Below are 23,109 nucleotides of genomic sequence, written 5' to 3' on the forward strand. Positions count from 1 at the left end.
CATGCTCATACAATTCTTTCATGGACTTGTAATTCAATGGTTGTTGCTTAGATCCTTCCCATAATGTACAAATGTAAGAAAGTAATTAAGCTTAGTACTTCTGAAGATTTGAATAGTCTTTTTCCCTTATTGGATGGATTGAGTATCATCCTTCACTGTCTAAATCGATGTAACTATCCTCCACTATCATTGCTTGTAGTTAGATAGGATTTTTCCTTTGCTATCCCTGATTGGAGAATTGACAGACAAATCAGGCTCTTTATTTGGATAATTAAGGTGCCATTTCCAATCAAATTGGACAAATAGTGTGAAGAACAACTGTGAATTTTGCGGCATGGACCAAGCCCTGAAGACTAATAACTGAGATCTAGGATCTTGAAAAATAATGTACATCCACATTTTCATAACAATCTGCAAACATATCTTTACTGTTGTTATAAGTACAAATTTTGAACTCCTTGATTCCATTAAATGCCCACCTGTTTCCCTTGTTCCATTCTGGTTTGCATGTGAACTGTATCGCTCATACGACCTCTGTTTTTATATTATTCCTTCCTTAAACTTGTTTTTCGGATTATGAAAAATGAGAAAGCTTAATCTAGAACTATGGGAAACCACATAGCTATATCGATTCTAATGGAGGTGCGGAGAGGAGATTGCCTGGGAAGTTGAACTCTATGAAGAAATGGCTTCAGAAAATGTAGAGAACACCCCAGTTAAAGAGAACACTGAGGAGGATGAACCAGAGAGCAGGACAAAAGCTTTTATTAAGAAAAGATCGATACCATTGCCAGCAACTTTACAGTCTACCAAGAAGAGAAGATGATGCGTGGTAACTCCTCATCAAGTTCAGATCCTTTTGGAGACACCTTTGCACTTGGTGTTAGGCTATTTGTTGCTTTTGTTGTTTGATTGAATGCTCTTTCTTGGTACACTCAGTTATTCACTGATTTGAGCGCCCATTCTATGCTTTGTAAAAACAGACTACTGTGTGATCTTGCAAGCCTCGAAAAACAATATTCACCAAATCATCAAACTACGAGTATAAACAAACTACTTTGTATTTTGCAGGATCAGATTCACCAAATCGTCCAGCCATCGACAAAATTGCTACCTCGCACTTCCAAATCACCACTATGGATCAACAATATTCTCCATGTAACATAAAGCAACTCAGAATAAGCAAAAGAGCAACCATAAAACCTAGATATAAGATCTTAAAAATATTCATATCCCGCTAGCTTATTTTTGAAGAACATAATCACACCAGAAAGTAGCATGCTAACCAGGAGGGTATTAGGACAGGTGTACATTAAACCAAACTTTCTCGGATTAGTTTGCACCGTTATAGGCATATGATGCAAACTAAACACAAGTTATACCACTTAGTATATTCTAGACAAGTCTTGCAAGTATGTCCTTCCAAGTGATCTTTTAGGCATTTGCAACTTTGTCAGTTTGCACTGCCTCGGTCTGACCAGTGGCTTTGACTTTCTTTGCTTCATAGTCTTTCACGGCAGCTTTGATCGCATCTTCTGCAAGCATGCTGCAGTGAAGCTTCACCGGGGGAAGTGCAAGGTGTTTGGCAATATCGCTAAATAACATCACAGGTAAATAATATCATCAGATCAGTAATGAAATCAGATTAGAGCAATGATTCTTCTCGAATAACTTTTCGTACAAAGGTAGGGCAAATGCAAAGGCCAGAAAAGATGGTGAAACAAGGAAGCGACCAAGCAAGTAAAACGATAGAGAATACTATAAAGTGCAACCAACGCTTAGGCCCTAGTAATAAGAAATTCCAAAGTGTATAATACATTATATTCTTTACCTCAATTGTAGCTCAGTGAAACATGACCGTCAGAGTAAGAACAGAATAAAATCATGGCCAACTCATAGCTGGATTATAACCATTATAAAAAAATTTAAAAAAAAAAACTCCTTGATAGATCAGAATAATCAAAATATGCACCAGCACGAAACTCATTGTTCATCAAGCTACAGAAAACTATCATTGATTATTACTTTTTAGTAGTCTCCAGTTTGTTGTCACATGCCCAAGAAATTTATTCTGCAAAGCCTTAGTTACATTGACAGTTTTGAAATTATTTGAGACTTGATAGTGATTACTACTATTTGGGTCAGAGTCTTTCTAGCAGTGACAGTATAAAACAATACAACCACGATTCAGATGTTTCCATTATATTCCAGCCTTCCAAGTAATGGTTCTGACTCCGATAAGCTTTCATTTTTTTAAAGCTCAATCATTTCAGTTTTACCTTGCGCTGACAAATTATTTTGACAGAATTAGCAGCAGACAATACTCACTGATTTTATCTATATATTGGAAAACGAAATTCGTGTATTGAACCATGATCAAGTAATCCAGATTTTTTTTTTTTTTTTGCTTATGATTGCTTCCATCTAACTGCAGCTCTCTCCAACTGTGAGTCTCGGTTTTTTTTTACTGTTCGATATGTCCGTGCTACAGAAAATATTAGTCTCGTCTTCTTGAAAGTTCAGCAACTTAGCTATAGCAGAAAGTTATGAAAAATCAAACTTACGTATTTTTTATGGATAACACTTCCTCCGTATGCTTTCCCTTCACCCATTCTGTAGCTGCAATTGATAATAGATCAATATCATTTGATGCGTTATGCAAGAAACAATAATCCATTAACATTGAATAGAACCATAATAAGGACAGCCCGGTAACTTATGCATACAAAATATTTTTTAAGCCAATTCTTCATCCATCCCAAAACGAAATAGAAATTTTCTCTTAATGAGAAAATGCCAACGATAATTTACAGAATCAGAAATTGATATCTAGATCCTGAAATATACCAGTGAATTACTAATGATTTGGTCAAAGGCTTTTATTGTCAGCCACAATAATATTTCAACCATTGTTTTTCTCTAATAGCAAACAAAGTGAGAAGCTTGTCGTATCCCCTGTTGTGTAGACGCTTCAAGTTCAAGCAAAGGAACCAATTTAGCCATTGGCTTCAAGAGTTGATCTCTAGTAAAAAAAAATGGTTTCTTTTCCCTAGTGTTTCATTGGGTCTGAACCCTAGCTACAACGTTTAAAGAACAACATCAGAACAACTTAGCACAAAGTGAGCAATTTCTTTCAGGATTCAAGTATTCGTCGTGGAAATGTTTTCCTCCATATTTTCCTATAAATATATACCATAAATCGTTTCTCATCCTTCAAAACTGCTTATTAATAGTTGTCCAATTTGTGTCATTGACACTGGGAACAAATTCCGAATAAAAAATGATATAATTGAAGCAAACTAAAAAAGCGCATCGAGCCCGGATTGGGAATTAGGGTTTAGAGGTCATACCAACAGAAGATGACGCGATGGCCGAGCCACAACCAAATGTCTTGAAGCAGGCATCAACAATCTTTCCGGTTGCGTCGTCGACCTTGATCTGCAACTTCATCACATCGCCGCACGCCGGCGCCCCGACAAGACCCGTCCCCACCGACGGATCGTTCTTGTCGAAGGATCCGACGTTCCTAGGGTTATCGTAGTGGTCCACCACCCTCTCGTGGTATCCACGCCAGGCCGTCGCCGACGCCGGCGCCCGTTTCCCTAACCCAAATCCTAGAATCCGCCTTCCCGCAGCCCCTAACATCTTCGCCTCGCCTCGCCTCTATCGCCCACCCTATCAGTCGATTTCTTGATCGGCGAAGAGAACAGAAGCCGCAAGAAAGAATAAAAGAGTGATATGAAAGGCTGGAATTTTTTATCCCATCCAAATCCACGATTATCAATTCAATTTAAATAAAATAGAGTGATTTTTTTCCCCTTGTTACTTAAATACTATTTAGCCAAAATTAAAATATATTAAAGGAGTGCTTCATTTTATTTTTCAATATATATATGTATAATATTTTAAAAATATTAAGATTTTATATTATGAGAAATGTCGAAGGAGATGTATGAATCATTTCAAATAAGTCATTTTTAATATATTAACTTATTACATTTTATTGATATAACTCTTTGGATAGTCAACTCACACCTTTCAGTGCTGATATTTATTTGGGCCAGGTGAAACGGCCCAACAAAAGCCTTAAATGCCTTAACAAATGACCTCTTTCTAGCCCACCAAAGGTCCATTATTGTCCTTGAAATCTTCCCAACAGATAATTCATGCGCATCAATCCTTTTCTTATGTAAAAAAATGAAATTCGTTCCCCTAGCAATCTCACATGGTCAACTCCACAATATCTATGAAGAGATAAATCGAAAAGTTGCAGTTAGCTATGACGGAGGAGGGTATTGTAGATCAACTAAGCTATCATTTTTTACCCTCTTCTACAACTCTGCTCTGTTGTAATCAACTCAGCTATACTCCCGAGGCATGCACATCGATCCTTAATCCTATGGTGAACGGTAAGAGCCACACTGACATAGTCAAATTGGTACTTAGATGATAGATTATCACACAAAAGTAGGTATCGAATACTTGGAGAACAATCTCATAAGGAATAAATCCCTCCCTGTGATATATATTTGAAGAAGTCGTGCGAGATATGTGATTTAATTATATTTTTTTATCTTTTAACCTAGACAAATGCAATTTTTCATTTGAGATAGAATTATATTTTTTTGTGTCTGCAGTTATTTCGTCAAAGAAAACCACTTTCCTCCGAATGTCAATATTTTTTATTAATCATAATTTTATATCGCATCAATACTTAAAATTATGAAATCTTTATATATCTTTTTTAGAAAATATTTTCAGTGAAATAAAGGTTCCCATAAAATACGAAAACACCAAAGAACTCAATAAGAGATCGGAAAATTAAAGGGAATAAATGATTTTAAAAAATAGATCATGCATTTAAACTAAAACACATGTTTAAAAAAAAAAAGGATATCTCATTTCAAAAAATAATATTTTTATTCTATTTTTTTTTCAAATATCTCCTTATTTTGGAGTTATTATGATAACAAAGACTCTAAGTTGATTAATATACTACATATAGAGCTGTATTATTGGTCAAAAATATTTTAAAAATCATTTCACTATTATAACAATTATGATCATAATCATAACTACTAGCGGGTATAGTCATATCTAATATAATAATAATAAAATAAAAAATTTAATAACAAAAACTTTTAATGAGGTCAATTGATCCCACTAGTTCCAACAAAAAAAATCCTTTAAATTAAAAATAAAATAAAGCAAAAAACAAAAATAAAAAATAATTCTCAATAGTACAACAGGATCGAGCTCTTAACTATAATTTAATCAAACTTTTGAGATCACTCATTAATTAATGAAGTAGTTACGGCCCAATCAATCAAACTGCAACGGAATCCGCAAAACAATATAAAATTCCCGCCCACTCAATCGCACGTCGACGCGGTAACAAATCGCCACGACGAACGCCCAGGCAACTGCCACGCGTCCCACCCGGACAAGTTTAATTAAACAATTACTCCATGTCCTTATCTTAACACATACTTAATCATCCTCAACGTACTTGGAGGAATTCCTTGGAAACGTGCATGCACCCATTAATTCCCTGTAGAATATTAATTCTACAAAATATTAATTTTAATTTGATCGCTAATGTATGAACAGCCATTAAGCAGGTGGTTACTGTTCATGGATGCGATGTGAAGCTTCATGTGCTTCCACTTTGAGGGGCAACTCCAAGTGGGCCAACAGAGATGGAATAAAATCTAGTAAATATTATATTAGAAATAAAAAAAAAATTTAATTAGCAACAAAAATTCTTTAAAGAATGTAATTGTAGATTAACTTTGGACGTGCCTACATTAACCAAATCTCCTTCGAAGCATCATGCCGACCGAATAGGGCACAACTACTAGTTAATCATAAACTAATTTCGTTAAGTACTTTGAGAATTTATAAGCTTTGTTTGACCCTAACTCATGGCTGTATCCCTTCCTACTTATCTTATATCGATCGAGCTGGATTAAGCTAATAAACTTTGGTAATTGTTGTAAACTTATCATGACACATTCATCATGGTCTTCAAATCCAAATATTACTACATTACACTCACTTAATAAGGAGACTCAATTTTAAAAAAAGAAAAAAAAAATAAAAAAGAATTTTTTTTAACTATGCTTTTCCGCCTAAGTAAACGTAGCCTCAGGCCTATGGATCGAATAGCTACGCGACTAGAGAGAGAGAGAGAGAGAGAGAGAGAGAGAAGGAAGAAGGCGAGTGTGCTGTCTTCCTTTTAGTAGTGAGACCTGACACTCCCACAAGGCTGCAGACTGGGTGGAGGGGCCCATCATTGCCATCCCCCCACTCCTCCTCTTTCTCCTCCTCCTCCTTTTACTCTGCACCAACCCTGCACTGCGTGGCTCAACCCACCCAGCCTGAGCACGACAAAAACCATGGAGGAAGAGCTGAGCTGAGCTGAGCTGACAGAAAGAAGGAAGGAGAGTCTGCTTGCTTTATCTCTAAGTTGCATCCCAGGAGATGAGCAATAAATGATTCACAACCTCACCTACCAAGCTATCAGTCGCAGAGGAGAAGAGAGAGAGAGGTATAATGGCGGTGGGGGCGAGTTGCAGGGCGTGGGAGGGGTGAAACATGACCCTGTCGGTGGTTATGGATTCTCTCCTCTTCTCTTCTTCATCTCTTATCTTCTTCGACTTAAAATCCCCCCCTTGTGTCAAATTCTCAATTGTCATCATCCTTCCGAGTTCCATCTGCGTGTTTTTAATTACCTGAGGAGTTTGGTTTATGGAATTTAGGAAGCAGGAGTTGTTGGAGGAGGTCTACAACCCTGCTCCTCTGCAGCAGTCTGCCTTTGCCAGGCCTCTGGCGTCGCCTTCTTCTTCCTCTTCTTCGTTCCTCTTTGCCAGAGCAGGCGACGCCATGGGCTCCTCGCTGGTTCAGAAGCCCACCCCCATCTCGGCCGCGCCGGCGGCCGAGGCAATGAGGCCGGAAAAGGAGCCGCGCTACCGGGAGTGCCTGCGGAACCACGCGGCGAGCGTCGGCGGCCATGTGCTCGACGGGTGCTGCGAGTTCATGCCGAGCGCCGGCGAGGCGCTCAAGTGCGCCGCCTGCGGCTGCCACCGGAGCTTCCACCGGAAGGATCACGGCGAGACGTGCGAGCTCCGGAACGGCTCCGCGCCGCCGCTCTTGCTTCCGCCGCTGCTGCCTCCAGCGGCGACGGCCTACGCGCACCTGAGGCCGTTCGGAGCCTCCGGCGTGATGGTGCGGGTCGGCAGCAGCGGGAACGCGGCCGCGGGGACGGAGTCGTCGAGCGAGGAGCTGGCTGCGCATCGGCCGTTCGTGGTGTCGAGGAAGAGGTTCCGGACCAAGTTTACGGTGGAGCAGAAGGAGAAGATGCTGGCGTTCGCGGAGAAGGTGGGGTGGCGGATGCAGCGGCAAGACGAGGGGACACTGGAGCACTTCTGCGGCGAGGTCGGGGTGAGCCGTCATGTGTTCAAGGTGTGGATGCACAACAACAAGAGCTCGTTGAAGAAGCAAAACAACGACCACCAGCAACAGCAGCAGCAGCAGCTTCTGGAAGACGACGAAGAGGAAGACGAACAGCAGCAGCAGCAGCATCACCACCAGGTCCACCACCACCGCCATGAAATGCCAGTGGATTGACGATTCTACTCTCTCTTTTTTATTACTTTTAATTACTCGTGTTCTAGCGGTAATTTCTTAGCTCTTGTACCACGCGTAGCTTGATGACACAATGCTGAGGCATGACGTTCTTTATTCACATCTTATTGTGTGCACCGGATAGACGTAATTAATGAAGCAGGATAAGTAGATAGATCAAATGGCCAATCGATTAAAATATTTTTCTATATTTTCTAATTAAAATATTCAATACATATATATAGCCCGATCTTGATAATTGCTCAAGCAGAGAAGAATTAGATTCATGCACGTCCATTTTTATTTTACTTTGTAGCTTTATAACAGATATCAAAATGAAAATAGGATCTACCAAAATATTTCTTTGAGCTAGATTGAAAAAGAATGCGATTGGACACTTGGAAGTGTTTTCAACACGTAGCTTCAGCAGCAAGCTTCATACGCTGATGATGCTCAGTGACCTTGTAGTTCACCACTTCCGAGAAAAGCTCTGGGTCCAAGACGCAATCAGGGCGGCCATACACAGCCGCTTGGACACTGGCCATGAGTTTCGCAATCTCTCGACCTGAGAACCCAGCAGTCTTCCTTGCAGCTTCACGCAACGCCTCGTCACTCACATCCCTGACAGTGATCTTCTGTTGCTGCTTCGTGAATAGGGAATGCCACGCTCGTCCACCACTCTCCTCCTCTTGCAATATGTATCGTCTTAGGTAGAGCTTCAGCAGCTCGTATCGTTCCTCCTCCCCAGGCAATGGAAACTCAATGACTTCGTCCATACGGTCTGTGACGGCTGCATCCAGGTCGCCGGGTCTGTTGGTGGCCAGGACAAGAACTACGTCCCTTGATTGATCACCAGTTCGGAAGAGCAACGCATTCAATGCGCTTCGTTGGGCTTCACTCATGTGGACGCTGTTCCGCCTGCTCATCGAGGCATTGACAAAGTTGTCAGTTGTTTGTGCAAGAAATAAGGGAAGATAGCAAAACAGTGAAATTAGTTTGTGGACTCAGGGAGAGAGAAAGATTGTAACATACTCGCACAGAAAAGCATCTGCTTCATCAATAAAAAGCAGCAATCCTTTCTTTGACTTTTTGGCCCAATCAAATATCTGATGGATCTTCGTGACCGCCTCAGAACCCAAGGGGGCAACATCCCCTCCAGTCATCATTGCATAATCTAGACCCTGTGTGTCACAGTTTGACAAGACATCTATCAAAATGAATGAAAGTGGAACTCATGCAAACGTTCAAAAACATCATCCAGGCCTTTGGTTTCTGTACAAAACTATGAGAACATGGGATTACTGTATACAAGTCGAAGATGACACTAAATGCACAGTGAGCAAGATTTTACAATCTAATTATCACTGCCAAGGAAAAGTCTAGTGGAGAGTCAATCAACAATTATACGAGTGCACAGTCGATTCACAGGATCTGACACTTAGTGCACGCGCTGGTCTACAAAACCAGCATTTCTGCATAATTAGCTAGGGTGGAATGTAAAATTCTAAGAAGACAACTGTTAAAAAGAGAAACCTGTAAGTTTTGCAAAAGAAAATGCAACAAATATATACACGTACCGACTTGTGAGCAATCTCCCGAGCAACCAACGTCTTCCCTGTACCAGGAGGTCCATAAAATAGCATGTTGCGGAATGGTGCTTGATGCAACTTGGTATTTTCTGTTGCTCTAGCAAGTTGTTCGATCCTTCTCTTTAGAGAAGGATGAAGAATAACTTTATCAAAAGAGCTTTCTGATAATGACTCTTTCCCAAACGCTCCTCTTGAACTCGTAGCTAGTTTTATGATCTTAGGTGCTATTCCAGACCATGGAAATTTAGCCATGGAAGATTCACGAATAAGTGATGGCTGGCCTAAGATTCTGTTAACATAGCCCCATAACACCTTTGCACCTTCCCTGCGTGTGAAAAACAAATGGACTACAAATTTGCCAACTGTTCAAAAAGGATGGTGAATAACAAATCAAGGTCGTGGTGCAAGCACACTATAGTAAAACAACCAACAGAAACAAAAGAAGATTATAGTATGCAAGTCGACCTGGTAGTGTAGACACCAGCTGCGAGTGCAGTGGCTCCTCCAACAGCCATAACAAGGGTAGCACGATCAGTTAGCAACATCCTCAAACCACCTGAAAGTATGATTTTTTGATGTTTTAATAGTATATGCAACTCCTGAATGAGTTAGAGCCATATATGCTAAACGGATAAGTAAGCATAACCTCCTCTCACTTGACCTATTTACCTATGAGAACAAGAAACATACTTGACTACAGAATCAATGAGTTAACATTCTGTAAACAACTTAGAAAAAATGTATTATTAATGTAATGCTTACATATACTTATTTCACATAGGTGATGTGCTAGTCTTTAATTAAGTAATAAATTGGAATCGAATTAGGTTCACTTGGTTCTAATGACTTAAGTTGGGGTTCAACAGGGTTTAAGATGAGCTCTAAGAATGGAATTAGAATTTTATGTAGGGTTAGGCTCACATTGGACCCGGTAAAGGCTACTAGTTTGGCTTCAATTATGAACAAATTATGTTTGATAATGGTAAAACTGGATGGGGGAAGGATATTATTGATTGACTCTGCCATCTATCTTCTTCCTTCGTGCTGGCATAAGATCAAGCAAGAGAGAGAGTGGAATAAGTGATAATCAAACAGGCAAGTCAGTGATGAAGTGGCATGAATGTTAATAGAGGGAGATCAAACGAAGCAACTACAGATTGAATAAACCAGAGGATGATGAAAAGGTGAAAAAGAAGGGAGTAAAAGAAGGAAGAATAAGTATTAGCTCACTCTCCCTTTCTGGACACCATTTCGAATAGCCCAAAACAAAGGCTTGCATATCCAGTATGAATGATACATGATTGGTATTGGTTTGCAGGATTAATCATCTAAATCTTACTCATATTACCTTGGTTTCAAATTCAGTTTATGGGCTAAACACTATTGTTTTGCGCTTGCTAACTGACACAAAACAAGAGTTTGAACCATGAGATGGTTTCTTAGTACTTCCTGTAAAACATCTGCTTCACTCTTTTCCTGATTGATTCTCCTCATTGAACTAGGAAATACTTATATTGCTATAGGAGCTTGCAAATCCAGTATGACAAATCAGAATAGATTTTATAGCTACCCAAACTAAATTTTCGTAAGTTCCAAACTTAAACACTCAGCTCACTTGGAATCACTTCCTATTGGAGAAGACATTAAACAACAATTCTAAGAATTCTAATTCCAAACCTCATGTTTAAGTGAGAAAATGAAACTCCTGTTTTGAAATCATCAAGTAAGATCAGGCCTACAAAATAGAGCATCATTTGTTGATTTTCTCCTAAGTTTTATTTGAGATGAATTCTCTAAAATGTTCAACACATAATTCCGGTTTCTTGTCTCTCAGAATTACCAACAATAATGGACAGCCAATTTATTCAATTTGCATATATTTTTTACTTAATAATACTCTCCAAGCTTGGAAGGGCATGGGCTGATATGCAAAATTCAAAAAGCAACAAGCAATACCTTCTATATGGCTAAAAGTTGCATTAATTGCAGCAAGCCATTTCTCCCTTTCACCCTTCATGCGTTCTAAAAGCATTCTCCTGTTATGCTCTTCTGTAAGTTTTGCCTCATGGGCCCGGCCTTCAGCCTCTGCAATGGCTTTAACCCTGATTGTTTCACGCTCTATCTCAGCTCTCTCTTTCTCAGTCTGTCGTAATTGTTGTTGAATTTGCTCCTCAGTAGCATGCCGTGCTTGTTCCTTCCTTAAGGAGGATTCTTCTTGCATCCTTACAAGCTCAACATTTTGTTTCCTTTGGGCTTCATGCTCTGTCTGAAAAGGAACGCATACATTGGAACTGGAATACTCAAATAGAAAGCACAAAAAAGGAAGTTCAATTTTATTTCCATGTTCGAATGCTAATACTGTCAATGCCTGTTAAGTAAGAAAGTGTTCTGGTACCTGCATCCTTTTCCTTGCCAATTCATCTTCATAACGTGCCATTTGAGCCTTAGCTTGTGCTTGTTGTTGAACTAAGTTTCTTTGCTCTTCAGCCAGTTGTATTTGTTTTTCCTAGCAATGGAAACACATTCAGACATCAGATAAGTATGCATGCAATGTGGAAACTGAAGGTCCCAGGTATCACTTTCAAGCAAAATAATTAGAACCATTACAAAGTACAATGACGCAAAAGACACCTGATACAACGAATAGGACCATTTTATGGAGTACAATGGCACATAAGATACCCTGATGCAAAATCACACTAAGATCCTGATCAAGCACAACCTAATCCTTTATGTTCAAGTTGATGATTTCTGAAGTGAATTTTGATGAAGATGGAAGTTGAAAATGCTCTTTGTGAGAAAATTTGGAATGAACAAATATAATACTCATCAGAAGGAATTCTTCCACAAAAAAACAAATCCTCAATCAATTCAATCTTCAATGAATGACACAAAGGTACAAGGCCCATATTGCCATGGCCTAAAACACTTTTGGAGTGGACTTTTCGTAATGTAAGTAAGGCTAACAGAAGGTGTATGACTGCCAGTTGATGACTTAGCACTGAATATTCAACCAACTCTTTGTTTCTTTAGTACTTAATGTCCTTTTAATTGGTGTAGAATTCCTTTGTCCAACATTATTATTTCTGTCACTAATGAGGGTGTAAGCATCCAGACTGTTAATTCTGCATGACATGTACGATGCTTGAATGCCAACCACCAGAACCAACAAAGAAAACCACAAGAAACTCTAACAATGAGTTAACGTAAAAAATCTATGCATAATAGTTGGACACATTCCATGTCCTAAAAAAAACCCACTTAGCAACCTTGCCTAAAGAATAAATGCATGAGTCAATACAACTATAGTTAATTTCCATTTTCAAGATTAGTAAACAATTACTGATTAAAGTGTCTGGACTTTCATCTGAGTAAAATGACAGTTATTTCGTGCATGCTACTACCCTACACAATGTACCTCATAATCCATAATTAAAATTTTAAATTTCCATATGCCAGAACACATAAACTTGATTTTAAGCAAATTGATAGAGTCTGCAAGCCCGTGATCATGTATTAACCTGGCCTTGACAACCCTTGGAAGGTAATATACATCAGTAAAAGAAACTTACACCGTGCATCAAACTATTTGCAGGACAAGGAGTAACTCCAGAACGTATGCTGTAATTTAACAAGGAAAAAAAATAGACTATTGACAAAAGCTCACAACTTCACCCTGAGCTTGTATGGCAAGATACTGGGCCTTCTCAGCAGTTAACTCCGCCAAACGCGTCTCTTCCTGCTTCCTCATTAGATCAAATACCTGAAAAATCGATCGCCCCACAAGAGGAATGCCCACAGTTTTAAAAATCTGAAAATCGCGAATGAAGGACCAAAAGCCAACTACAAAATCAAGCACCTGCTTCGCATGAGATGAGCTATTGATCTCCCTCAACGCCTTCGCCCCACGCTCTAGCGACTCCGGATCAAACCCACCGGACGACGAAGACGCAGTGCTCTGACCCCCTCCCGGCGGACGGGACCCCGCGCTCTGGGTGTCGGACGCCGTCTGAGTCTGGGCAGGAGAAGACAGAAACGGAAAGCGGAAATAACCGTCAGCGTAAGCAGGGTCGGAGAGAGCAGCTATAGTGGCCGCGGCAGCCGTCGCCGCCGAGACGGCGGCAGCAGTGCGCAGCATCCGCATCGGCGGCATCAGCGAAACAGGCCGCGAAGTGTTCGGTCGTTATCTTGCTGGGTGTTAACGCTAGCGGCGACAGGGGTTTAAGGAGGCGGCGGGCATGGTCACACCGACTCCTATTTAAAACCCTAAACATGCGCAGTTACGGCGGCTGAGTGCGGCGCATCGCTGCGGTCGTTCCTTTGAAAACACAAAAGAAAAAGCATGAGCAAGTAAATAAAAACATTTTAATTATCATAATGCTAAAAAATTTAAATCTATCAAACATTAAACTTTAGTTTTAAATCTGTCTTCCGTTTGCACTTTATCACCTTGTTAAATCTATCAAACCAAATACATATTTTATATCTATTTTGTTGCCTATTTCAACAGAAACGACCCTTTAATCGTTAGTAACATCAATCTTCAGGAAACAATCTGATTTGTTTCTAAAACATTATCTTTAGACACAACAATCTCCAATGAAAACAAATATTGATGAGTGATCGTTGTTGATGATGATGATGATGAAACCTTTTGATCTGAGACGGGTCACTGGTGTTTCATCCAAGGGACTACATATATTAGCAAAATCCATAATTTATAAAACACGAGTGTCCTTAGTGCTTCTATAAATAATCATCTCAAACTCATGTCAAGATCTTCATCATCGTCCATCTCTTGTTCACTCGATGGTCGAAGCCGTTTAGCGTCTCTTAAAGCGACTCTTCCTCCCTTCTTTGGTTTTCCTCTGAGAAACATGAGATTATTGAATGAAGAATAAACATGAAGGCACAATTTCATCTCTGTATTTCCAGCCATATATGGTTCATTGGGAGTATAATCAATGTACTTACTGTCCATTAGCAGTACCTCCACCCTTTGATCGACCTGGACCGTATTCGGATCTTCCATCTATATATTGCCAAGTAAACCAGTGTAACATAATCAGAGCTTTCTACCAAGTCATTCAGATAACTATCCGTGGAAACTCACCATCTCGACCAGCCGCATTTTCTTCAGCCTTAAGACACAAAACAAAGAGGTTAGATTTACTTATTGCATAAAGTTATACAATAGCTTTAGGGAAAAAAGTCTTGAGTGCAATGATTTAGCTACCAACTTATTGCGTAAGTAAAGCTTGAAAATTGATGTATGCAATTGTGATTTTGTACAACATGGTTTACGCCATTTTTTAATCACCAAAACCTACTTGATGTTCTTTTTCTTGGTTTGCAGAGAACCATTCCTCACCAGAAAGGTGGCATTTTGTTGTAGTGACTAGATTGAGCTGGTTTTTCCAGGCAAGTGTTATAGGACCTTTAGAAGTCCCGATCCAATCATTCAACATGATAAGTCAACGTTCACAGGGAGTGGAAAGTCCATGTTTGATAGATGAGCAGATGGTTTGGTATTCACAAGTTGATAGGGGGCAAAACCTTATTGGGTGCGGTGCAAATCTAGCTGACAAGCTCAGAACTGAGTTTAAGGAGGCTGATGAGTCCACGAGCAAAGAAGCGATGCAAGCGATGTGGGTTGGTAGTGAAGGTGGTTTTGGGGAAGCAGAGATAGGCAAATTGTGAGGATGAACAGAGAATGTTTATAAGTAGAACCTGAATTATCAAGTTATGTGTGTGGAGAAACACGGGTGAAAGGGGTCCTGGGGATGCATTCTTGCAGCGATGATCATGTAGGATATTGGAGGGGTCGAACGAAGATTCTTCTGCACAAGTGTATCACAATGGGAACATGGAGAAGGAAATATGAGACGAAGTATCAAAAAGTGAATTAGAAATTCAGCATTGCCACCAATTTGACATGACACAAGGATTAGCAATCTCACATGGAATTGGGATAGCTTTTAAAGACTCGGATTAGAACAAAATCAATAAATAATTTATTATACTTTAGGGAAGAAATCATCCTGTACCTAATGTACTAGTTTAAACTTATAATAAATTTTCTATTCTCTTAACAAGATAATTACCAATTAAAAAAGGATCTGTCCAAATAAACTATAAAGTCTAAAATTTTTACAAATTAAATGTCTTATTTGCATTAGCGATAATAAAGGCACAAATAAGAAAGCAGACTTCTGAGCATAACTAGACATATCAGAACAGTCTTATTATTAAGTCAGAGATCAATTCTTTGGAAGCTGAGAAATTTTGATTACTATCATAACATGCTGAAAAATAGATTTCAGAACATATAGATTGAGATAGTTCAAAGAATTATCACCTTTTATTAGTTTCTTAATTAAAATGTCCTTAACCTGTTGAAACTAGAGCACCAGAAATGGGCTACTAGAAAGTTTCAGCAAGTACATACCGCTGGAGAGGTAATTGACGACAAGGAGAAGAGCCTGTCTTCAGGCTGAAACTTTCTGGACCGCTTTAGGCTGGAAATACAATTACATATGGTGTTTTTATCAGAATCAGCTAGCACAAGATCAGTGTATGCCGCAACTTGCAGATAGGTACAAGAAGCATTAAAAAGCATTACAGCAACTATTCATATTATCCTGCATCTAATAACCTGTGTTATTTATCATGCTAAAATAATTAAAAATTCAAAAATGAAATACCATAGCTATCATATCCTTAATGGTCAATCTTTTGAGTTAATTCAAGGCCTGTTGACCAAACAATATGCAAAAAAATGTTATCTCCAAAATAAAAGCCATAAATAAGAAGAAAAAAAATAGGGACAAAGTCAACTTGAGAGATCTCCATGGGCTATTCCTCATTCGGTTGCTCCTATCCATCCCCAAAAGGACAAAGTTATAAAACTTCGTCTCAGAAATTCATGGCATCAAAGCTAAAAAGTGAAGCAAGTCTGGACAAGACAAAATAGCTAAAATATTTGAAACAACACTATACTGTTTTTTGATTAAAATAAAAACAAGAACAATAGTAGATATAAGTTTTGGACAATTATTATATATTATTTATTGTTTTAATAATTGCAAAATTCCATCTTCAGCATCGTGCTACTATAACCTAATTCTTCAAGTAACTATCCTTGCATACATATGTTAGGCCACTCCCAGATCCTTGTTCAATGAAAAACAAAAATCTGAAATAGATAAAAATAGATATGGAGCAAAAACATGCATAGAAAGAAAAACTAATACAAATTAAGATTCACAAATAACGTAGAAGGAATCATTAGGAACACTAACACAAATTGGCATACTAGTGAAGCTTACTTTGCAGTACTCTTTGATGATGACAAGAATCCTTCAAATCCTTTCAACACACTTCCATTCTGATTTGAATCTTGTAAGTAAGTAGTTTCTAGGTCATAGACCTTAAAAATAGCAGAAGAATGTGAAGAGTCAATAAATAGTTTATATATAAAGAAAAATAAATGTCAACCACAAATAGAAAACTGCGAGCAAGAAAAAAAATATAACCTCATGTAGAATCTAAAAATGTAAGAGATAGTGTATTCATTCAACAAAATAGTAAATAAACAAATACCAACAGCAAATAGTGTGATGATGTGATAACTCATGCATGCAAAAGATTTAACTCTATCTCACCATATTCCCGTTAGAAGACATAATAAAATCAGCATGAGTTCAAATCATGCAAACTATAAAATAAATAGTAAACAACAATTTACACAAAAAATAAACAAATTCAAACAATTTGCACAAAAAAAAAATTCAAACAATTTGCACCAAATCAGCTATGAAAAGGGCCCTTCGTTGTCGCAGATTCTATAGTATTAATCAAAATCAAGTTCATAAGGCAAGTTGGATCATCCAAAGTTCAATACTGGTTTACACAGCATATGGTGATGGCATACCGGCAGGAACACCAAGTCAAGAAATCTGAATATGCCAATGGCTTAGCCAACACTTCAGCTAAACTTAAATATCTAAACATAAACATTGCCACCGTTGCCCTCAATTGATCATGTTATTGGCAAAAATATTTGTGTCCCGTCATTCCACTTAGTGATGAGGACATAATTGAGGTCCATGTTCAATTATGTATAATGTGAGGTAAATTAAATAAGAGGGATATATTGTGACATGTTCAAATGGAATAAGATGGGAGAAAACTATGCAGGTTAGGCAGGAATAATCTTACACACAAATCATGGAGAAGATAAAGGGTAAGATTACCCTTCTAATTTATATACTCATTTTAGAAGTCAATGGTCAACATATAGCAGGCCTGAGGTCTCACTATCACAATATGCCTCGTTGAAAGAATGAAGGAATATGCTCTCTCACTCTCTCTAAGTTATTACTCCTGGAACTTATTTACCAGTCAGATAGTAACTTTAAAATCAACAGGTAGCATTATATTATCCCACAAGATTCTTTTATTTTTAGATCAAATCATTTGACTTCAGACATAAGAGTCCTCTGAATCTCTGAACTGCAAGAATTATAGTAGACATCTCCTCCAATTGCACTTATGAAAGCAGGAAAAACTTAGTTAGCCCAATAGTACCATCCAATGAATAAATGAGACTGTAGGCTCTTAAGCATATCAGAGCTGCCTTCTAACGGATGAGGATTATAGTAAAAGGTTTTCTAGACATGAAACTGATCAGATAAATCCAAGGCCTGTAGAGGTCCTTAACTTATACTAATCGCACAATTGACCTCGTAATTTTAAGAAAATGTAATTGACTCACAGAGAAAATTGAAGACCACAAGAACAAACTATTAGACTGAAGAAGAAAATATGCCAATGTAGTATCTGGAAGTGTAACTGTTGTTGCAAATGAAAAAAACAACAATAGCTTCAGCGTTGTGGAATATAAGGTACAATTCCTTTTCAACTTGGGATAGCATTACAGCATTTTCATATTGTAAGTGAAGGGAAAATTTGAGTTTCCATTGACAAGGAGTAGTAAGACTCCATCATCTTATAGAGGAAGATAGATTATATTAATATAGCAGACCCAAATAATAATTATTCCAAGTTACTAAATACATACAACTACTAAACATCTATCTTCCTCAATAAAACACTTGAAATTCTACACTAACCTCACAGTCTAACTTGCCAAATGATTTTAATTGGGCGGGAAAAAAACCTAGAGACGGGACATACTTGTCTCTCAATTGCCCGGAGCTCGTCCTGGAGCTTTTCCCTCTTGCTCATGAGCGCAGTAAGCACGGCCGAGGGGTTCGAGGATGCCCTTTGCCCTAAGAAAATCCATTTTTTTACAAATCCGCATCGCAGCATAATCGATGTCAAAGACCGATTCGAACGATGAATTCGAAACCCAATTGAATCGAAGAGAGAAAGGGACGACCAATTAGCGTTTTCTATGGACATGGAAGGAGTAATTTACCGTCCGATTCCATCCCTCCCGCGGCTTTTCGAATTTTCCCCAACTACGAACGGGGGAGTGCTTGTTCTCCTGGTTAGGGTTTCGACCAAAATAGCGTAAAATCGTGAAACCTGTGATGGCCAAGCAAGGAGCGGCTCTGATTCAATCTGGCTGGGCTCATATCTATGGATCAATACGACATGATCTATTATTTTTATATGTGCTGAATATGATCCACTTAGAGCATCTGCAACCTTTAAGCTGTTATAACACTAAAATAATAATACAAAATTACATGTGGTGGGGCATCACACTAAAAAAATAAAAAAAAATACTGACTGGCCCACCACACAGCAGATGAACGCGTTCATAACCTTTAACGCGTTCATGTGCCATGTCATTTTCTCTCTCTCTTCTAATGTTATTAATGCCCTTTTAACGCAGCATTGTGGATGCTCTTAAAACGAGTTGAATTGAAATTTATTAATTTAAATTTAGTGAATTGATCCATCTAAACTTGCATTCGCATGGATCGATTCGTGTCAGACTTGAGTTTGTCCGTGAGTGCAAAATTTTAATTTTTTATTAAAAATTTAAAATTAAAATAGAAATTTAATGAACTAATGAATTTGACTCATCTAAATCATAATTCAAATTTAAAATTTTCAACTTAATCAATTTAAATACAAATTTAAAAATTTTAATATTTTTATATATTTTTATTTTTTGATAGACACGTGATTGGTTCGTCTAATCTTCAATCCATCTTAAGTTGAGTTAGATTAGAGATTTTTTAATTCATTGAGTTAATTGATCGATCTGTCTTGCCCATCGTATGTTACAAGTTGACTCGTTTGACAGCTTAGTTGAAATCATGTATGGTCCAACTATATTGCTACTGCTAATTTTAACTAAGGTCGAGTGTAATATTTGTTCTTATCAATTTTAAATATTTGATTGAAATGTATCTTAATGACATAAAGCAATGTCTTAGTCAAAATTACGCTGACGATCTTTATACATATCGATACGTTGAAGAAAGTCTATACTACACTACGTGACATAATCTAGTAAAAGTCAAGTTGAATTGAAAATTCCAATCAAGACAAGTTTTGATCAAGTAAAATTGAGCTCAAGTTCAGTCAAGATGAGCTTGAGTTTGGTCAAATCGACTTGAACTAAACTCGGATCCAATCAAATAGCCTTAAGCTAAATTCGGGTTCAATCAAATCGAATTCTGACCTAATCAACCCTTCCAAAATAAGATTTTATGTCCCGCTTCGGTGCTGTGTTTGGATCGAAGAATTTCTATGGATCTTTGTTACTATTAGATCTTGAATAAGATGAATATTTTAAAGAAATTACTATTAGAAAAATCCTTGAATCGAGCAAAAGCTTCACGATGATCCCTTGTCCTCAACGGAATTCAGCATTAAGAGCTGATCGGTAGGCGTGCTTTCCCATCATTAAGCAGACAGCTAGGGCGCAGCATGTGAGCAGGCATGGTCTGCCCAGACGACAGCCACACGAGAGATGGGATGAGCGTACGAGCCACATCATCCGCTTTTTGAGGTCCAATTCAGGATGAACGAACATTATCTTTAGATTTCTTTTTCAATTTCTCACTACGATCTATACCTGTTCTAGCTGAGCTCGGATCCACAAAAAAAAAATGAGGGAGAAGGAGCGTGACGGCGATAGCAGTTGGGTTCCAGCGGACATCGACGTCCATTCTTAAGCTCGGAAGGCTAGAGAACAAATGCAACGCAACGAGAAGAAGTTTGTGTTCATTGAATCACAATCATCGCAATCTTTTTCTCCTTCTTCTTCTTCTTCTTCTTTTCTAAATTGGTATTGTTCTATGCGTCCTCAAGCAGGCGCGAACCCTTCTGGAGGTCATCTTTTCGTTGTCGTTTATTGGTACAATAATGCAACGCGAGAGCAGTGTGGATGAGTTATTTATAGCTGATAGGAAGATAAAGTTTGGAGCTTTGGGGGGAGGAAGAATTTCGTACTGCATCTTGTAGGAGGGAATGGTTCTCGCCGATGTTTAGTTTGGCTTTGATCGTTGTGTGAAGGATAAAAGAGAGATTTTCCCCCTCGCCGTTCCGGAATCGAGACGCCCGGGTGGGTATGGTTTCTTGGAGGGGAGGAAGGAGAAGAATCGGCAGAAGTTGAAGAACGCAAGGTTTGTCTTTGATCCGTCGTCGTTGGCGACGTTTCGTTGAAGTTTCTTGACTTTTTGTGGAGGAATGAAAAATCTCGTGTCTTCTTCTTCTTCTCTTGCTAGGGTTTTGTTTTGTTTTTGTTTTTCGGAGGAACAAAAAGCGGAAGGAAAACGGTGGATTTCAGAAGGATGGCCTTTTGGTGAGTGGTTCTTGATTCTGCTTTCGAGTTTGGAGATCTCCACCTCTGATTCGATTCGCTTCCATCGGATCACGGGTAGCAAGCCAAATCTTGGTTTCGCCCATTTCGCAACTATTAATGAGTTTGTTCTTGTTGTTCTTCCTCAGATTCTAGAGAGAAGGCGTTGATGGAGACATCGGTAGCATGTCTTGAATCAAACCCTAGCGCTCTTCTCCAATATAGTAAATCTACATAACCTTGTAAGCTACAAACCCTCATACCACCCTTGGATCTGAGCGATGCCGTTCAAGAGCCTCGTCCGCGAGCTGAAGGAGAAGAGAGACGGCAGTGGAAGCGTGCCCAAGAGAGGAGGGCGAGCCACCGAATCGAAGACGATCGTGCACAGCGGAGGCTGTTCCCGGCATACTCCGTGGCAATACCCGCCGAATCTGGAGCAGCCGCAGGGAAGGTGGGCGAATCTACCGCCGGAGCTCCTCTTGGACGTCATCAGGCGGGTGGAGGAGAGTGAAGTCTCGTGGCCGGCGAGAAGGAATGTGGTAGGATGCGCCGCCGTCTGCCGTCTCTGGCGGTGCATCACCAAGGAAGTAGTCAAGTCCCCTGAGCAATGCGGCCGGATCACCTTCCCCATCTCCATAAAGCAGGTCGCCTCCTCTTTGCTCGCTTGTCTTTGTGACGATTCTGCCACATGTTTCTTTCTCAAAATCTGAAATTCTTCCATTATCAATCTCGAAAACAGCCTGCGCCACGAGATTATCCCATTCAGTGCTTCATGAGAAGGGATCGAGCAACATCAACCTTCCGATTATACCTCGGTTTGAGCCCATGTAAGCAAATTTCTCAGTTTGTTGTTTACAAACTTTTAGATATATTTCAGTCGACAACTACTTTGCTCAAGTTCGTCGCGATCCTTGATGATTGCAGCACTGCGGAAGCAGAACGACAAGCTGTTGCTTGCTGCTCGCAAGATCAGAAGAGCAACTAGCACTGACTTTGTGATCTCACTCGCTCCTGATGATTTCTCGCGAGCTAGCAGAACCTACATTGGTAAAGCGAGGCAAGTGAATTCATTACGTTTTCCTTCCTTTTTTTTTTTTGGATTTTCTGATAGATTTCTCGATATCAACCAGGTCAAATTTTCTAGGAACCAAGTTTACAGTCTACGACAGCCAACCTCCAAACGATGCTGCAATTTCTTCACGAAATCGTTCATCCAACCGAAGGATCAATTGCAAGCAGGTTTCACCTCGAGTGCCTGCCGGCAACTACAATATCGCTACCATCTCGTACGAACTCAATCTCCTCCGAACTCGAGGTCCGAGAAGAATCCAGTGCGCCATGCACTCGATTCCCCTCTCTTCCATTCAGGAAGGTGGAAGTGTGCCGGCACTCCCCAGTTTCACTCACTCCATCGATGAGCAGCAGCCCTCCAGAGCACCGGCGGCCATGGAGAGCAAGGAACCTGTGACGACGGAGTTTTCCGACGGGGAGCCGCTCGTTCTGAAAAACAAGGCCCCTAGATGGCACGAACAACTTCAGTGCTGGTGCTTGAACTTCAGAGGACGAGTGACTGTGGCTTCTGTCAAGAACTTTCAGCTCGTTGCAGCTGCGAATCCTTCTTGCAGCATCTCCCCGGCCGAGCAAGAAAAGGTCATTCTTCAGTTTGGGAAGATTGGGAAGGACATTTTCACCATGGATTATCAGTACCCACTCTCCGCTTTCCAAGCGTTTGCCATCTGCTTGACGAGCTTCGACAATAAGCCTGCATGTGAATGAATGGCTGGTCGTCCATGGAGGTATATCGATGTGTTCATCTTCTCGTAACTATTTGCTTCTTCGTATCAAATGGAGTGAGTGTCTACGTCAAATGTTGATCATCTCAAGCGTGGATGTAATATATTTTTGATGTTTGTTAAATCATGCACCTTTAAATGAGTCCCTGTCGAAGTGTTTCATCACCATTTATAGAAAAACAGTGGAGTTTGTAAAGGCTCATTTATTAAACTTAATTGCTTTGTGTTTGACACTCACTTAAACACTTCAATATTTAATTACCTTTTCCAAATCCAAAATGACTTTAAAATGTCCTTTAAAATGCAATTTTTATAA

General features: G+C 39.3%; 5 protein-coding genes across 5 annotated transcripts; 2 read left to right on the forward strand and 3 right to left on the reverse strand.

Annotated features, from left to right (window-relative positions):
• Positions 1-1,179: 1,179 nt before the first annotated feature.
• On the reverse strand, positions 1,180-3,745 carry LOC141815536 (iron-sulfur cluster assembly protein 1-like). The gene is made up of 3 exons (XM_074703485.1): positions 3,351-3,745; positions 2,565-2,619; positions 1,180-1,594 (listed from the first exon to the last, which is right to left on the reverse strand). The coding sequence occupies exons 1-3, from the start codon at positions 3,643-3,645 to the stop codon at positions 1,435-1,437; spliced, it is 510 nt and encodes a 169-aa protein (XP_074559586.1). The 5' UTR covers positions 3,646-3,745; the 3' UTR covers positions 1,180-1,434.
• Positions 3,746-6,386: 2,641 nt separating this feature from the next.
• LOC141815374 (zinc-finger homeodomain protein 5-like) lies at positions 6,387-7,747 on the forward strand. The gene is made up of 2 exons (XM_074703323.1): positions 6,387-6,550; positions 6,762-7,747. Exons 1-2 carry the CDS (start codon positions 6,495-6,497, stop codon positions 7,627-7,629), a joined length of 924 nt encoding a protein of 307 aa, XP_074559424.1. The 5' UTR covers positions 6,387-6,494; the 3' UTR covers positions 7,630-7,747.
• A 157-nt stretch (positions 7,748-7,904) lies between these two features.
• LOC141814684 (uncharacterized) lies at positions 7,905-13,474 on the reverse strand. The gene is made up of 8 exons (XM_074702625.1): positions 13,075-13,474; positions 12,883-12,978; positions 11,611-11,721; positions 11,172-11,481; positions 9,681-9,771; positions 9,204-9,540; positions 8,659-8,807; positions 7,905-8,544 (listed from the first exon to the last, which is right to left on the reverse strand). Exons 1-8 carry the CDS (start codon positions 13,366-13,368, stop codon positions 8,037-8,039), a joined length of 1,896 nt encoding a protein of 631 aa, XP_074558726.1. The 5' UTR covers positions 13,369-13,474; the 3' UTR covers positions 7,905-8,036.
• Positions 13,475-13,723: 249 nt separating this feature from the next.
• On the reverse strand, positions 13,724-18,770 carry LOC141814685 (chromatin modification-related protein eaf6). Its single transcript, XM_074702626.1, has 7 exons — positions 18,658-18,770; positions 18,414-18,508; positions 16,544-16,644; positions 15,664-15,733; positions 14,329-14,356; positions 14,190-14,247; positions 13,724-14,083 (listed from the first exon to the last, which is right to left on the reverse strand). Exons 1-7 carry the CDS (start codon positions 18,668-18,670, stop codon positions 13,972-13,974), a joined length of 477 nt encoding a protein of 158 aa, XP_074558727.1. The 5' UTR covers positions 18,671-18,770; the 3' UTR covers positions 13,724-13,971.
• A 1,347-nt stretch (positions 18,771-20,117) lies between these two features.
• LOC141814804 (tubby-like F-box protein 5) lies at positions 20,118-23,004 on the forward strand. Its single transcript, XM_074702753.1, has 8 exons — positions 20,118-20,208; positions 20,284-20,415; positions 20,514-20,824; positions 20,927-21,003; positions 21,150-21,644; positions 21,740-21,827; positions 21,925-22,057; positions 22,131-23,004. Exons 5-8 carry the CDS (start codon positions 21,282-21,284, stop codon positions 22,774-22,776), a joined length of 1,230 nt encoding a protein of 409 aa, XP_074558854.1. The 5' UTR covers positions 20,118-20,208; positions 20,284-20,415; positions 20,514-20,824; positions 20,927-21,003; positions 21,150-21,281; the 3' UTR covers positions 22,777-23,004.
• Positions 23,005-23,109: the final 105 nt, after the last annotated feature.

The sequence above is a fragment of the Curcuma longa genome, chromosome 21 (genome assembly GCF_044706935.1).
Source record: "Curcuma longa cultivar G26 ecotype Majalengka, Jawa Barat chromosome 21, ITB_CL_G26_1.1, whole genome shotgun sequence".
NCBI classification, from domain to species: Eukaryota; Viridiplantae; Streptophyta; class Magnoliopsida; order Zingiberales; family Zingiberaceae; genus Curcuma; species Curcuma longa.